This window comes from Aptenodytes forsteri, unplaced genomic scaffold (assembly GCF_000699145.1).
Source record: "Aptenodytes forsteri isolate BGI_AS27 unplaced genomic scaffold, ASM69914v1 Scaffold79, whole genome shotgun sequence".
NCBI classification, from domain to species: domain Eukaryota; kingdom Metazoa; phylum Chordata; class Aves; order Sphenisciformes; family Spheniscidae; genus Aptenodytes; species Aptenodytes forsteri.
In genome coordinates, this window is record NW_008794776.1 from 2,393,499 (window position 1) to 2,410,978 (window position 17,480).

At 48.0% G+C, this 17,480-nt stretch overlaps 1 protein-coding gene across 1 annotated transcript in view; it reads left to right on the forward strand.

Moving 5' to 3' along the window:
* The first annotated feature begins 1,166 nt into the window (after window positions 1-1,166).
* The window catches only part of MMP17 (matrix metallopeptidase 17), a 102,466-nt gene continuing 86,152 nt past the window's right edge, over window positions 1,167-17,480 (forward strand). The window contains exons 1-2 of the mRNA XM_019470775.1: window positions 1,167-1,218; window positions 1,585-1,640. Of these exons, the coding sequence (XP_019326320.1) occupies window positions 1,167-1,218; window positions 1,585-1,640 (108 nt within the window). The remainder of the gene's footprint in view (window positions 1,219-1,584; window positions 1,641-17,480) is intronic.

The window sequence follows — 17,480 nt, forward strand, 5'->3', positions numbered from 1 at the left end:
GGACCGTTAAAGGTGCGTGAAGTCAGTGTGTCCTTGCAGCAGCTCTGCTCCTGGCTGGAAGGTGTTTGCGTTGTGAGGCCATAGGCAACAACAGCGGTGCACTAATTACAAGTAAAGGCACGACGAAGGGATGTTTGGAGGTGTTCTGTTGCTCCTGTGTTGGCTGCTACAAAATTTAGAAGTATTTCAAGTTTTGAGTTAAAGCAAAAAAAATTTAAAAAAAAAAAGTAACAATGCAATCCTTCCACAACAAAAATATAACCTGAACCCCGGCAGCACACAGCTCTGCTGTCCCCAAATACTGAGGTCAAAGAAATCTGCAGGAAGTGCCTTTAAGAATCTGTGTTATAGCTTCAGTTTAAATTTATATTCATTACAATTTTTCTCTCTTGTGCTAGGCGCAATTTAGCCTAGCATTGTGAATGTCATTAGCTGCTGGCTTTAACTGTCAGGATTTGTACAAAAATGTTGCTATTTGACTAATTAAAGTCTGGCCAAGTGCACAACATCAGGCCTTGGGCTCTTCTGCTAATTGCAATGAGCTTTCTACCTCTTAATTTATTGGGATAAATATTATCAAAAGGCTTTTGATAATTAACAACTATTCATGAATTGCGCCTATCCCCTGTCGCCATCCGCTCAGACTGCATGCTTCCAGACCGGGAGGCTGAAGCGTTATCCCCTATAACAGCATATTAACATGCCAAGCAGGGCATCTGAAAGAGGAAAAAATGAAGCTGAGAATTTAGACTCTCTAGAAGTAAGGCAGAACCGTGGTGTGGTCAGAGCACCAGGCTGGCACTTGGTGGGAGCGTGTTCGGATCTCGGCTCTCCAACCGTCTCCTTAGGCGATCTCGTACAGATCACTTCAGTTCTACGTGAGAAAAATCGAGGTAATTTTACTTCTTTCTTTGTTCAGTGGTATGTAACCCTGGGCTTAAGGGCAGTGTGTTGTTTCTGAGACCTTTGAGCATAGCTCAGAGGTGACAGGAAAGAAAAGCTTAAACTGAGCCCAAGAGGGAGGACAAAGTACGACGCTGCGGTTGTAATGTATGGTTGAAGACTGCTGCTCTCGACTGTGAGTCCTGTATATTTGTTGTACTGTGCAATGAGGCTAAAATCTTCTGGAGACCGCACTGTAATGCAGGTAGTAATCCTGTACCGGGATGTCTGCACCCCTGTTCTGCGAGCACGATGTTCTGCGTACGCAGGCGTTTGGTAAGAAATGCACTTCCAGTAGTGTAGAGATGGACTGAGATTTCCTGGTGCCAGAGATGCTGCGTAAGACTTCTCTAACTTTTTAAACTGCATTTTTCCCCTTTTCTAGAGCTTACTCGATTTTTCAGCTGCATCATGGCATTAAAATTGGCTTTGGAGTTAATTTTAAATAGATTAAATTCTTTACTATTAGTAAATGCACATAATCTAGCGTAGCAATTTTCTTTGGTTTTGCATCTTAAATACCTTCACATAGATAAGGCAATAGTTCATACTTTTGTTTAAGAAAACAAGCTCCGTGATGATGTATGACGAATCTTTTCTCGCCTGGTTCCTTCTGATGTGTGTGCTTTTTCTTCTTTCTAGCAGCAGGAGCACTGAAGACTTCCTTGACTGATGGGTTCATTCAGGACATCTCGGAGGTGGGTAGGGAAGATAACTATTGACTTAACAGATGATGGTGGTTGATGTGAATCAAAAAGATGAATGCATAGCTAAAAATGACATCTCAGATCTTGAAACATGGGGTTTTCTGGGCTGTAAATAGTCTTTATTTAATACAAAAAAAGTGAAGCTGAACCTTAGTAATAATTCTTTCTTCAGCAGCAATCAGTCTGTGCTGGGATATTTTTATAATCCTAGCTATTGATCTTCTGAAGAGCTGTTGTGTTTGAAATAATTATTTCAAAGAAAGATTGAAGAAAAAGCAAGATCATCTTTGCACAAGAGTTTTTTTTCATCACTTAAGTATATTCATTGTAGAAATATCTCCCTCAAAAGAGGTGAAGATCATTCCCAGCATCCAGGGCTGCTTTTTTTTCTGCTCCATCTGCCAGAAGTTTTGCAGCTGGCACAATTCATTAATTCTGTTCAATCTGTGTTCTTTTAAACCAGCAATGAATTTGATAATCAGCGTGCTGGGTTTTGAACATACGGTTTTCTTTTTACTCTGAGCTACTCATTGAGTATTAGCATGCAACACAACAGCTTTTTCCAGTGCTTTCTCCGGAGAGGCAGAGTGGAAACAGCGGCATATGGATGGTGTGGTGGGATCTGCATCTCCTTGGTAGGAAACTGGTTAGCGCTGGTGGAGCTCATTGGAATCTGGTACCGTGTTTAGCTGCTATTACTGACCATCAGCACAGAATCTCTACTTGTCCTCCAAGCTGCAAGTCCACCAGGTCAGTCAGCATGAGCAGCGATGGTCTGTTTTTGCAGACTCTTGAGTCATGAGAAGCCCTTTGGCATCCAGAAAGCCGATGTTGGGAGGTGCTGGCCCTAAGTGGTGATACAAGGAGATGGTGCTCTGCTTGAGAGACTTGTTGAGCAATGAATTTGAGTGACCCAGCTCTGTTCCCGGCTGATGGGTTTGGCTTTTGTTGATCAAATAGCACTAGCAAGGGACCAGTCCTATCACCTTCCTGAAAGGAAAATCCTGCACTTGCCAAGACGGCCCGGGGCATCACAGCAGGCTGGGAAAGAGATTGAGATGAGGGAAGAATTTGTAACAGGACAACTAGGAAGCCCAAAGAACACAGACGGGGGTGCAGGGATGAGGAAGGGATACAGGAGCAGTGGGAATGGGCAGGAATAGGGAAAACTGAGAAGTCCAAGGAGAGAAAAGTGCATGCTGGGGAGAAGTCTATATAAACTTGCATAGATGCAAGTGTGGATAGATATAAACAGGGAAATACAGGCATTTGTGACCATCTCCATAACACATTATATCATTGTTACAACCTTCAAAAACATACTGCCTACCTGTCCTTATTCTTCTGAAAATCGTTGTTTCATGACAAAGCCCCAGTCCTACAAAAGCTCCTGATACATAATTCATGTAAGTACAGGATTCTGTGCTTTTTTTTCCACTTGCAGGTCTTCCTGGAGTCCTTCCTGGAGTACGGGGAGATCCCTTTATCAGGTGCAAAGCAAAGCTTTGTTTTTCCCTCTCCTCCTCGACAAAAAGCCGTCACTAGGTGCCACTGTTCAGAGCAGCGTTACAGTCCGAACGTGTACAGGACCCCATTGTACTGCCATATTCCTGTCCGCTTTCCCCTGAGTGACAAACTGCTCCCGCCTTCATCTCCACACGCGTGTAGTATCAACAGCTGATTTGTTGACCCTTGCATTTTCTTTAAATGTGTCTCGGTAGAACTGAAGCAAGGCGCACAATTTTTCTGGGAGAAATAATAGACGGGTGACTTAAGGGAGAAATCCACCCACTCCTTTACCCTGTACAAATATTTCTGTAGCTGCTGGCGAGTTCACGTGCGCTAATGAACTGAGAGCAGCTTGCCAGGACGGGAGCCCGATCCTGAAATCCTCGGCAAACCAGGGCTTCCCACAGGGCACGTGTCTGGGTGCGCGATGGGGATGGCAAAGACGGAGCTGCCGGTTGACGGCCGTGCTTGCTGGCTCCGTGTCGTCCTTCCACCCTCCTCTGTGCCCCATCCTCGCTTACCCGCAGCACTGTGCACTCCCCGGGGAAGCAGTTTTGAGTGTGGTCAAAGTGAAGTGAAATCCTGGCCTCAAATCACTGCAGACATCTCGGTGATCCTTGTCTTTCATGAAAAGCCAGCAGGATGCCTTATCTGCACTGCCCCACGCAAGTCTGATCCATCCTGCATGCTGTGTTCTCCACTGCTGCAGAAGGGGCCTTATAGGCACAGGAATTTTTATTGCATTTATTTTCCCTGTGTCCTTTTCATATACCCACATTATTTTGTACACAGCATGGAAAAACAAATAGGTTCCTTTAAATAATTATATTCTTCCCTCTGCTAAAGGTAGATTAGCTTTTTCTGATGGTTATTATTAAAAATCATACTAATTTACGCTGCTAATGACAGGTTTACTGGCATTCATGCAACTCTTACTGTCAATATAGTTAAAAAAATGACTGTATGTGTGTTATTTCAGAAGCCAGCCCTACAGAGTTCAGTCTGCAGCCAGTGGGTGCCATTCTGTTGCCTTCATCGGCATTTCAGCTACTCTTTAGCAGCGGTTAAACCCATGTGGTGTTGGTGATGGTCTTGTTGCTACAGAACCAGGGAGGGGGGGGATTCAGGAAATCAGAATTCAGTTCTGAGGTTCAACCCCAGTAAATTTCCTAAGTACCTTGGGGCAAAGCAATCTCTGCCCGGTCCCTGCTTGCAAATAGGAACACGGGCAATAGGGCCTCATGTCCCACGGCCTCAGCTCAGAGGACTGTGGTGGGTTGACCCTGGCCAGCATCAAGCCCCCACCAGCCCCTTTTTTTTTTTCTTTTTTCTGTTTGTTTGTTTGCTTTTGTATGCACAAAGGTACACTGATCAATTCTTCATTATTTAAATCCGTTTGATCAAGAGGCATTACCAACGGGGCAGGATGCGGCGTGCATCCTTTTTGTTGCTGGCTATTGAACAATGTGTCATGTTTGCACTTTAAAATCCCAGATAATTAGCGAAATGTACCCAGGGAAACCTTAATTTACAGAAGGTTGCTGAATAATTGTTACATTCATTTAAAATTAGCTAGATTGGAACATTTTCTGTTCTGCCTTTGCTGATACCCTCTGGAAATGGTGGGGATTTGGCTGTTTGCTGAAGACAAGCACCTCTGAGACCGGTAAAACATGACCTTTATGCTGCTGGGGCATGTCCTCTCGCCTCAACACACTGGCAGTATCTGCCCAGGAGGAGGGGAGCTGGGGATGGAATATGGGAAGTTTTTGATCGTATAATTGACTTCTTTCTCCTCCCCTCCCCCTGTGTGCTGAAACACCTGTAAAAGACTCTTACCTTCTGCTAAAAATAAATAAGAGGAACAGTCTCTAACACCCAATTATCTCAGACTGGGAGAAACAGTTGTGATTAAGGTTTTAAGGCAGCCTTCAAACAGGTGTCTGAAAATATGTCCAAACTGCAAGAGTCGGCAGATGTAGGGTAGAAGGGAATGCGGATAGCAGTCATTGACTTGAGAGGTGCATGGGATAATAAAAGAGGTGTTAGCAGATGGGAGATGAAAAAGAGGGATGTGGGAAGAGCAAAGCCTGTGAAGTAGCTGTTGATGGAAGAGGAAAAGTGGGAAACTGCTTGAATGGAGATGTTTGGAGGAGTGGTCCAAGGCCACCAGCTTTTGAGCGGGAGAACTGGCATGGCTGGCTGCGAGAGTGGGTTTGCCTTCTCTTGGGGAGGGAGAGCAGGAAACAGGGTGGCTGAAAAGCTGTTTTATGGAGAAAACTCAGAGTTTTCCAAATGCGTTTTTGTTTTACTCTAGAGCAAAACCAAAACCTTTCTTGCAGCCTCTGTGCCGTGCTGTCGTAGAGGCAGCCCTGCACCATGCTGCCCTGGCTGCACCGGGGCCAGGCCGGGCTCTGTCCTGGGACAGAGTGCTGTGCTCTGCCTGCTGGAGCCAGGTCTTGTGGCGAAGCCCTGGGGCTTGAGCTGCTCAGTGTAATTAATATGCATTCGATCAGGGAAAGGCTGACGATGTCTCAGTGGTAAAGGTGTTCATCTGACGGGCAATAAACCTACCCTGAGGAGAGCTGGGGGCTCTAAACCTCGACCTCGTCCCTTACTGCCATTCCTGCCTGCAGCAACCCCCCATGGACAGCCTGCCAAGGCAGAATGGTTTATTTTTGTCAAAAATGTCTCAGGCAGCCCTTGCTGTGCTGCAGCAGAAGTGTCTTTGGTGCGTCCACGCTGTGTGCCGAGATCTGAACCCAAACCGGGTATTTCCTTAGCTGCTCTGCATGTTGTTCAACTCCAGAGCACGCCAGGAGCTGGAGCGGAGGGGCTGAGATGGCTGTCCCCAGCCTGGGTCTGCCAGGCTCACCCCCGAGCATCCCCGAGCAGTCCATCACAGGGATGGTGGCTGCTGGTGCTGCTGTTTCCCTGCAGGGATGTGCACTGATCATGGCCAAAGCCATGGGCTCAGGCTCGGTGAGAAATACACGCTGCAGACATAGTCTCAAGAGATAACAACATACCCTTCTGCATGCCCACTTTTTAACAGTCCTTTCCACAAAGTGCCCTGAAACCCTGAGTTCTGTCTGAATCCATGAGACAAGAACTAATTTATTATCCCCCCCCCCCGAAATCCCACTGCTGTCTCAGTGCCAGTTTGCTCTGTTTTAAGCCTTCTCCAAATGACTCTCAGCTTCTCAGAGGCTGAGCAGGCGGACAGACAAAATCAGCGCCCCTCTCGATGCTTGTTGTGGCCTGACATACCTAATAGATTCCTGGCTGCTAGAGGCAACCAGAGCAGCTCAAGTGCCTTTTTATGACACTTGCTTTTCTTGTGAAGGAAGTGACATCTGACCCTTTCTCAGTAACAAAAACCCCTCCAGAACTCAAGGGATTCGCTGAAATTGCCAACCCGCTTTTGTCGAGCGCCGAAATGCTCGGGGGGTGGAAGCCAGGTAGCGGTGCGGCCGCTGTCCCCGCCGGGCTCAGAGTTGTTGCTCCTCGCTAACATCCGTCACGACACATGCGTCAAGCCCCAGAGACAGACGCTGAGTGAGGGCAGGGAGGGAGCAAAGATCCCAGCTCATTTTCTGCAGATATTTTGCAGCCAGAAGAGCCAGGTTTCTTTTTGTGTTACCAGATTTCGGATGTGTAGGAGAGACCTCGGCAAGGTGATGCTGGCAGAGGACTCTGCTGTTTGTGCCAGCAATCAGAGCTGAGTTAAGGGACTTGACGCAGAGAGGGGACGAGGACACTGAGTCACTGTGCAGTCTAACTCAATAAGTCGAAGGCAGAGAGGGGGGCTTTGGTGGTGCTTAATGGACTGTCCTTTAGAAATGCAATGTTTGCCTCTGGGAATGATGCACTCACCCAGCCAAGCAGGGAGTGCTTGAAGTTGAATTAGGCCGTATAATTTCAGGTTGCCTTTGAGTCAAAGAAAGTTTTTGAAGATTCATTCTTTATTTATTGACATGTTTTCTTTTGCTTCAGAGAAAGAAAAGGAAATTTCCTGCAAGTTGGAGAAAAAAAAAAAAAACAAACCACTTTCCATCTTGCCTGTAAAAAGTGCCTCAGGATTTTTATGCATTCATTGTTACAAATTGCCAGCAAAGTTAATTGGAAGACTGGAGAAAAACCCAGATTATTTTTTTTGCTTTACATGAATTCTTGTCTTTGCTTTGCCTAAAGTGCACTCAGTGCCTGTGATATTGAATGTGTCCATGTGCAGAATAAAAACGGATTGCTTCTGGAAAGTTTAAAAAAAAAAAAAAAAAAGGCAACAAAAACCAACCCTTGCATTATACCTCGTTGGCTTAAGGCTGACAGTACCTCAGAGGTACAAAAAAGATGAAGCAGTCCTCCTTTCCTCTAGTAAAGCAAATCGGAGCAATAAGCAAAGGCAAGCTTTTGTTGCGCCCTCGGCCCCGGCTGCCAGCTGGGACTGAAGGCGCCCGATGTGTCGTGCTTCCCTTTTGCTAATGAGGGTGGCCATTTCCAGGTGCCGGGGATCTGTCCCGCGCTAGCGCCGGGAAGCCCTGGTGCCTTTCAGAGCCTCCCGTGTCTGTTTGCATCTGCATCTCCTCACAGACGTGTGATAAATTTATTAAACACCTCTGCTGGGAGACCACTGGTTTTGCTTTTGGTGTGGCTCCTGCAGCGGTGGAAGAAGCAATGGTCCATGCTGAGAACAACCAGGAGGTAACAGGTTTCAACATGCTTTACTGGACGGGAATTACAATGGCATGGCAGCTATTATCATTCATTTAAGGGCACGGAGGCTGACTCGATGGAAGTAAGCCACTAAGGTGAAAGCTGCTGCATTATTTTCAATAAGAGATGTGCAGAGCGTAAACAGGTCGGTATCTTCAACATGATCAGCAAAACAGCGCTGGATTAACTACTGTGTAATGCCCTTGCTTTATTTACAGCAGCTCTGGATGTGCACTCGTATAACAAATGTCCTCACGTTTAACAAGTGTCCTCACCTGCAGCAAGGCTGGTGGCCCCGAGCTGCTCACGCCGTGGCTCGAGGACTGCAGATAGGGCAGTAAATCGGTGTTATTCCTCGGGCTCCTTTCTTGGCTCAGCCCAAGGTTTGTGCAATTTATGTCATCCTTTGGCAAACAGCTTTCACGCTGATAAACCAGAGTAAAAGTAACTCCTGTCTCCTTCCTGCTGCCTGATTAAGGTTTTTAGGGTCAGGATTCTCTCTTAGTAGCTGTGTCCTGTACCTGCTACTGTATGGTCAGGTCTCAGTCAAGCCCTTTCAGGGCTGTTTTCGTACCGATAAATACGATCATATGCAGGTTGGCTTGGGGCTAGATGGTGCCATTATATCCCAGTTGCATTCCTGAATGGCAGCCAAGGTTTCCTGCCTGGTAAAGAAAATATATAGTGGGAAGTTTTATGACTTACTGAGAGTACGGCAAAGGATGCAAGGTGGAAAGTCTTTCTTAGGGCACGTTCATTTTCATGTGAGTGCACTGCATTTTAAAATAAAAAGGTTATCCATTTTCCTTATGTGCTGGAAAGCTGGAAAGGGTGTATTTTCTAGCACGAGGGACTCTCTTTCTCATCTGCTGCTGTGAACTTCACTGGCTGGGTTGACAGCTCACTGACTTGAATCTGCAGTTCAGCAACCAGACCCTGCTAATGCGCCCGGCTCGCCCTGAGGCGCTCCTTGCTCGCCTCCGCAGCAGCCATGCTGGTGGCAGGTCTCAGGTGGGAGCGTGGCACCCCCACAGAAAAATGCATTTGGAGTGAGAGGGGAAAGAGCAGGAAGACGCACGGGGGCGGCGGGGGGAGGCGGAGGGCTAGGTACCACAGTCCAGCGGCCGCAGGATTAATGCTCAGCTGCTTTTTGTCTTGCATGAAATACCCAAGAGATGAGGAGTTAAAGGAACCGAGCGGTGACTGTACAAGTAAGTGTGTAGTACTGGCGTAGTGAAGTCAATTGTGTCAGTGGTTTTTGACTGAGCACGACCGGAGCTGTCAGCCAGGCACCAGTGAAGGGGATGAAATGAGGGTTGGTTCTGCCCCTCGAGATGCTGCGCTGTGCCGATGTGCGTGGGGAGAGCGAGCCAGGCGTTGGCATCGCTGCGGGACCCGATGGGACTGGCACAGCCTGCCGGCACGGGCGGCTTCAAAGAGCGTGGGGACACGACTGCCCGATGGCTGAAGGCCTCATGGCAGGGTGCGAACCGACCTGGCTCCTGCACGGTCTTGGGGAGAGCAGATACCACCCGCCTTCGCCCACCTCGGGGCTGCAGATCTGAGTGGAGCAGAGCTGCCTGGGGGGCTGCTGGGCACTGTCACCCGCTCCCCCCACTAATTATTATTTGTTTAAATAAAACCTTGTAGTACAGTCTTCCATTTTTTAAAATTTGCTGGCTTCCTCTGCTCTCTTTGGCCTGGTGGGGAAGGAGAAATAGCAACACCCAACTTACCTCCCCTCTGCCATCCACTGGATTGGGCAGCTCTATTGCAGCTCATGCTGCATGTGCCCTCTGGAAGGGAAACGGTCCAACTGCTCTGATCGCACACAGCATTGATGTGTCCTCTGTTATGGATCTGCTCCTTCACCTCTGGGCTCATGTTTCTGAGACAGCTTGGCCTGAACTGGACGCACCACATTAGCTGAAGTGCCTTGTTTGACATTAGCATGGTCGGGTTTTGGTATAACTTCTGCCAGGCCTTTATCATCTGCGTGCTGATTACTGATATTCACCTCCCTTATACCCCAAGCGAGGTGCAAGAGCCCTGTAATCCTTTTCTCTCAGCACATTAGTGTAAAGCCTCATGAATCTCTATTAAATTTGAGAGAGAACACGAAGATAGTTTGCAGCTGCCTTGTTGATTTTATATTTCCTCTCATTGTAGTGCCTTGCCGTGAAGCTGAGAATTAAATGGCTAATAAGGCATCTGCTCCAAGCAGGAGTCTCAAGATTGTGACAAAAACAGCTTACATCAGGGTTTGGGTTATTGGTTTTTCTTGCCATCATATAATCAAGTTATTAAAATCTTCAGGGATACCTGATTAGAGGTAGTGGCTGTCAAAGCCAGCTTAGCTGGCAGAGCACACGAGTAGGCAGCAGTTGGGACATTGGAGGTATCTCCACGGCTTGGCTGGGTGCTGCAGCTCTGCCCTCAAGGTGGCTGGAGCCATGGGGCTGGGCAGCATCTGCAGGCAGAGGACCGCAGAGGTGCGGGTGCCCAGCTGGCTGCTGCTTTCAGCATCGCTTGTGATTGATAAGCTGAAATCCTTGAAGAAATGGACACTGAAAGAAACATGAGAGTGCTCCATTTGGGGGTGACAGCTGGAAAAAGCATTAAAACACCTAGCAGCCATCCGGAAGAGCAGCACCCACGGGGAAAGGAACTGTCTCTGGAAGTAGGTGCTAGGCAATGGCTGGCCCAAGGTTGGTCTTATTCACCACGGAACGATGAGTTAGCTATGGGCCTGGGAGGTGACAGCAGTCCTCTGGTACACCGCACGCGTGGGTAGGAGCATCCAGCAAGGACCCCAGAGCTCTGCACACGCATGAGCCCATCTGCTCGTGAGGAGGAGGATGGGGCTCGGTGAGCTGAGCTGAGGGCAGAGAGACATGTTGGCAAAAAGGAGATGATGGCGTTGTTCCGAGCCCCCAGTGCCTCGGGTGCGTGTGGGGGGCATCAGCGGGAGCAGGACAGGTCCGTCTCAGTAGGAAAGCTCAACGGGCATCTTGGACAACAGAAGATGGACTGTCTTATTTTGACTTGGGTGCAGATAATTGATACTATTTTTTTGATCTTTTTTTAAAAAATGTTAAAAAATACGGTGTCAGACCTGTCATTTATGTTAATTTTAACTCCAAGTTCATACTAATTCAATTAATTAAAGCTATAGCTTGACGGAATGGGTCTTATCCATTGTGACTCTGGCCTTCATTGCTGTGATTAGCAATGCCTTGAAGATAAATTATTTTTTCAGATGCACTGGGCATTGCCTCTGTTGTTTCCAGTTAGAAAGTGTTGCTTATTGCAGGGGTCACAAAGTCACCGGGGTCGCTACAGTGATGTGCCTAGGAAAAAGCAAGTATTTTTCTTATTAATGAAATTGCATCCATTTTCATTAAAATAGCTCTGTCCCACTTTGTTAGGACATTTTCATAATTTTTTTTTTTCTTGATGGGAATTTGCTGTAGGCCGGTAACACGCATTTTTAAAGAGGAGTTGTAGGTACTAATGCACTGAACTGCCATTATAGGCAAAATGAAGCTCGGCTCATCGCTTCCAGAAATGAGGCCACTTTGGCTTTCCAAGTTAAAAAAACGTTGGCAGCGGAGTAACGATCATCCCATGTGTGAAACAGGGTCTGATTCCGTTCTGCATTGTTGATGGCTTTGTACAAAAACCTGACAAGGTTTTAGCCGGGGACTTCTGAACTTGGATGTTCCTTGTGGTGTTCAGCTATTCCTTCCTGGCGTCCTGGGTGTGGTACCCAGAGCAGAGATGCCACTGCAGCTCCGTACTGCTGCAGAGGGCTTGCAAACCAAAGTACTTCATGGTCGTTCTAGTGATTAAACCTTCATTAAAGTTCACCTTTACCATCTCCAGCCCCTAAGCTTTTCGGTACAGTTCTAATTAACTTTTAAATGAAGACTAATCTCTAATAAGCAACTGTGTGTGCTAGGTCTTTGGCTGCATTGAAATCAAATTGAAGCATATGTGTTTTTTTATTCTTTTCCTTCCCACCTCCTCAGGCTTAACGGGCAGACTCACCCCAAGTGTAATGTCACCAATTTCAGGGATTAATTAGACCCACATTTTGTAGTATAGTTAAATACCATCCGAAGAACTCTGTAAGAGATTTTCTGCGCTGCCCTAAACCTCTAGCGCTGTGTGAATGAGCAAGATGTGTTTGTACCAGCAAAGACAATTTTGACAGTTCCTGATGGATTGGTGTGATTTGGCACTTCTTTCCTTTTTTTTTTTCCTGCAGATGAAATTCACTGTTAAAATTGGAATTTGCTGTGTTAAAAATCATTCCAATGCATAAGCTTAGCTCCTGCTTTTGAATTTCTCACGTAAACACTGAGAGGAGGAGGCTGGTGGGGACTGATTTTGATAAACACAGAGGAGGAGGCTGGTGGGGACTGATTTTGGGGAGACTTGCCTGCTTTCTGGGTCCTGCAGAAGGGGTCAATCCTTTCTGCTCTGGAGCTTCCTACTCCTCCCTCTCCCCTCCAGTAGCTACCACAGATGCCTTCAGACTGATTTAAGTGCTGTCAGGCCTTGGGTGGATTATACAGGTACATTTTACTCCTGTAAAACTCTCGGGATGGAAAGAATGGTACGCTTGTCCTCTCTCAGCTAGTCAAACATTCCCGTCTCTGCTTGCTGCACGCTAAAACTCTTCCCCTAGGCTTTTCTTTCCCCTCTCCTTGGAAAGGAAGAGCTACTGAAGCTTGTAGGAGCGTTTCCAGCCCACTTCAGAGTGGGCTCCAGGTGAGTTTGTTTTGCTAAGCACCATTGACATTGGCACCAGGCTGAGATCTTCTGAATACAGGACTGGTCCTCCCTTCATCTTCACATGAGACAGTCCTGCTACGTACTGACCCTCAAATGCTGTTTATTATTTGCATAGCTAATTGCTGTTTATTGCTTATTAAAAATGCGTTTTGTTCCCCGACCTTGAACTTATGCAAAGGCTGACTTAAAAGAAAAGGATGTTAAAAAAAAAATAAAAAAAAATCTGAGTATCTGTTGTCTTTGCTCACAGTTTTCAAAGTGGCTACAAAATGTTTTCCCAGTGACCTGACAGCAGTGTGCTCTGCAAACACTGTGCAACCTGCTTTTGCTGGCTTCTTACTCTGGATCTCCCACAGATTTATACATGTGAGCACGTATCCGTGTTTCTCACGCTGCCATTAACTCCGCAAGACCATTGGTTCTTTGTCTCTTCTCAGTGAAGTCTTTGTGCCACAGCCATGTCCCCTGAGACAGAGGTAGGTACCACAAGTCCAAGACGGATAGTCCATTCACTTCCATTTTAAACATCTAGTTCTGCCTCCAACAAGATTAGTCTTCACCCCTTCCCCTTTGCTCTCATCACATTAGTGTTAACCACCTTCCATGTCTTGTCCCTTTTGGTTTTAACATGCTCAGATTAACAATGACTATGTTCAGCGAGTAGGAAAGAATATATATATTCCACTTGACTTTGCTAGTGCTGTTCAGGTCAATGGGAAGAAATTTTTCTGGTGATAAAGGGAAAGGCCATTTAAAAATAACGCTGTGACAACCCGTGCTGGGAGCATGTGAACTGAAAGGATGAGTTCACTTTGGGAGTGTTACGTCCCCTCCTAAAATACTTTGCTATCTGTTTCCAGTCACAGCAGGTCCATGTCTGGCCCCAGCAGCTCTCAAAGAGCCGGGTGATGTTGGTGGCCAAGATGAAGAGCGATGGAGCGGCTGAGGGCTAGCTGGGCTTTAAAGCTCAGGAGAACCCAGTTTCCAGCTCTGCCACTGAACCCTGGGCAGATACCTCAGTTTGGGGGAGTCTTTCCCCATGATATAGCCAAACTGAGTTCTGATCTTAGTGATGCTCTATTTCAGCACCAAAAAGAAAATATCACAAAATTCAGTATTTTAAATGGATTGTAAATATAAAATAATAAATGGATGAGCAAACAGTCTCACTTGCACTAAGTGCAACGTGGGCAGTCCCACCCACCTCGGTGGGAGAGTCACAGGCTTGTTAGCAGGATGCAGACTGTGAGACTAGAGCCCTGACTTGGATGGGATCTTGGAGGAAGATTAGACTTTGCGGTGAGTCACAGAATTAAAAATTCAGCCTCGTTACAATATAAATGAGACGTACAGAGAAGAAACAGCTGTAGGGTCCTCAGGAGATGCACAAAATCTGGCCAAGGGTTGGTGAGGTCCTAGCAGGCAAGAGTGCTGGAGAAGAGTAATGCGGCTGTGTGAGAGGTCTCAGTGGAGAAAGGCAGTTCTGGAAAGAAATATGAATTTCTGGATGAGAATACAAGCAGGAACAGAGGCAGAAATCTTGCTTCAAGGAAGGTGGCCATCCTGTGTTGGGGGGTGCAGAGTTAGAGGTCTTCCCCGTCTTTCCTTGAAGCCAGAAAATAGGTGATGCTGGTGTGGGTCATGGCCAGGCAGGGAGGCTATAGTGTTTGGTGTCTGAAAGAGACGTCTCCAACTTGGGCTGGTTGCTGTTGCTCCCTTTGACCATGGATTAGACCACCTGGGTCACATCACTCCCTTGGTCTTCCACCTTCCACTCACTTAAAGTCCATTAACCCTGTCAGATAAAGACTCCAGCAATGATTTTGACGTCATTTACGGAGCAGAGGCAGCTACCTTGTCTCCTAGGAGAAGCCACGGGAGCTGCCCAGAAAGCACAAGCCAGAGGTACAGCAATGTTATTCAAGGAACCCAGCTGTGGAGTTAATCTGGGAGGCTGCTGACTTTCATTCAGCTCATGCTGAGGAGATCCATCAAACCTCACCTCCCTCAGTGAGGATCTATCAGCCCTGCTTCGCAGATGGGAAGCCAAGAGGGCAGACCCCCTCGCCTCTTTGCTTTGGTAATGGCCTCTGTCTTTGGGGGGGGCTCCCTAAAGCTGAGCTTGTTTTAAAAGTCTGCCTACTTATCGCTCTCATTCAATTTTTCAACACCAAACAGGTTTTTTTACAGCCTGTGAAACACCTGATGGGGCAGGAACGTGCCCAGGATAAGGTTTATGTCTCCTGCAAGGCAGGTAACCTTCCTTCTTAACCCTTTGGTCCGCAGGCAACAGCCCAGGCTTCCTTGCTGCTCGCCTTCCTGTACACTTGCAGCCATGTCTCCTTCCTCATCCCCTCCCCACACTTATATTATAATTTTATGGCATAGGATGTTAAATTACGCAGTAGGAAATCATGAGCTGGCTGGACCAGGGGCAGTGACTCCAGGACAAAGCTCCCACGAAGGGCTGAAACTCGTGCAATGCTGCCCGCCGGCCCGATGAGGACATCCCGATAGTGTCAAGTGAGGGGGGGGGAATGGAGTGAGGCATGAAATCCATGTCAGGCACGGCCAAGAGCCAGCGATGGGGCTGGCTCGAGATGGCACAAAATGCTCCGTGACCATCTGCGGGGTAATCAGGAGCCCTCTGCTCAGCACCGGGGAAAACCACTCACCCAGCCCGGCTGTGCCTCTGCAATCTGCCTTCAGGTGAGCTGGGAAAGGGAGGGGAGAAAAAGGCACGATTCAACCCTCCTTCGTATTGCAGGGACAATTACAAAATGCAAACGTTAGGAGCTCGTCTCTGCGGTGCCAGGCTCAGGAGAGCAGTTGAGTGCTGCAGTCTGCTGTCGTGCTCGGGTACTGACCGAGTCACTTCTCCCTACTGAATTGGCAATTTATTTGCTCAGGCTCTGCAAGGTGGCGATTGCTGGAGCTCTGGGGTGTTGCAGCAGCCAGTAAAGGTCAAGACAAAACCTCTTAACTCAGTATGTGGTTTGCTTGCCACGACCTGGGCTGACGGGGCTGTCCTGCAGCACGGGGACCACTTTGTCCCAGGGTGACGTCCTGGCTGTGCGTGGGAGCGGCATTGCCTTTGCGGCATTGCCTTTGCGGCAGTGCAGGGGCTGAGACACTTCTTTAAGAGCTACAAAACACAGCTCTTAAAACAGACACACGCACCCCAAATCCCTACAAAGCCCATAGAGCAAGGGATTAGAAGAACCTCCAACACAACTGACCTGTACAATTAAACTCCATTTTGGCCTCACTACCAGTGCTGGTGTTTATCACAGTCATTTCCCCCAGCTCCGCACCCCTTGCTCACACTGGGAGCAGAGATGCCACGATACCCAGAGGATGCTTAGGATAACTGAGGATCCAAGAAGACACTTCAGTCTGTAGCTGGCTAAGAGTCTGCGAGTGGTCACACAATTAAATGAGACTTGTACCTGAAGTACCTGAAAGTCTCATCAAACAGAACCTGTTCACGCAGGATTTGCAATTTATGTTAAAGTCTCTGAATTGAGCCCTTAAACTTTTGGGTATCAGACTGATGTGCCCACTCTGAGGATGGCTCAACGACACATTACATACCAGCCTGTCTCTTGCTGCTTTACAATAGCATTCAATGGGATTTAAATTAGCTTCAGCACTCTAATCGTGTTGCTTTTATAACAGCAATGAGATAACTCCCAGGCATTGGTTTTGTAGCCTCTGAGGGAAAGAGATTTCAGATGTGTTCAGCAGAAATGCACTGTGTGAGCCATGGTTATAATTTCATTAACAGGATGCTACTCAGCTCCTACTGGGAGCCGGAGCAACACATCACTCTCTATAGGAGATGGGGATCAAACACCTTTCCCTGTGTTCACACCAGTTATCCAGCCTGCAGGAGGATGAGCTGTCGGAAGATGTGATTTTCAGACTTCTAGCCCAGGATTTGACCCATGCATGAGGCTTCTCGGAACAGGCCGAGTTCTGCACAGCCCCACACGTTCCCTGGTGTCCTCTGCAGTGAGACCCGCCGGGCTCTGCCACCCTGCGCTCAGTGTAGGGTTGCTCCTGTGCTGACGAGCCTCCGGCAGCGAGGCCAGACCCACAGCGATGGTCAGACTGGGCTCGGTGGGGGGCAGGTTTCAGTGGGGCATCAGTGGGACGCTGCATGGGAGGTGAGGAGCTGAGTACTGACGTGATGTGCTGCCACCCCTTGCTGCGTGGGGCCCACGAGCTTTTCCTGAAACCGGCTGTCCCATGGCAGGAGTTCGCTCTGCAATGCCCGAGGCACGGCCCTTGCAGGACGGACACTCACTGGGCACTCGGATGTGCTCTGCCTGGGTTTGGGCTGCTTACAGAGTCAAGAAGCCTAGATTTACTGTCCAGACTCCTCCAGCATCCTGGGAGCCTTCAGGTCCCCTCCAGTCACCTCCTCCCCATCCACGGGGACTGGCTGCGGTGTCTGGCTCTTGGGGTAGGCAGGTGGGGTGAAAGGGAAGCGGGGTGGGAATCCGTGCAGAGAAAGCCCTGGATGCTTGCCAAAGAAGACTCACAAGTATTGACATTTAACTCCCTGCCTGCTCTGCGGACAGGGAAATGCTGCCCCAGCACGCCGGAGCTGTACAAGGCTGACATTTCCAAGAACCTTGGACACCTCTTGCGCAAATTATTGTGTTATCCCTGGCCACGAACCCCGGGCCGAGCACTTGCAGCGTGCATCCTGTGGGAAGCCTCAGACTTTGCATTAGCATCACTGGCTATGCGTACGGGAAAGACACGCAGAGCCCGTGCTCAGCAGGCAGGAGAGCTGGG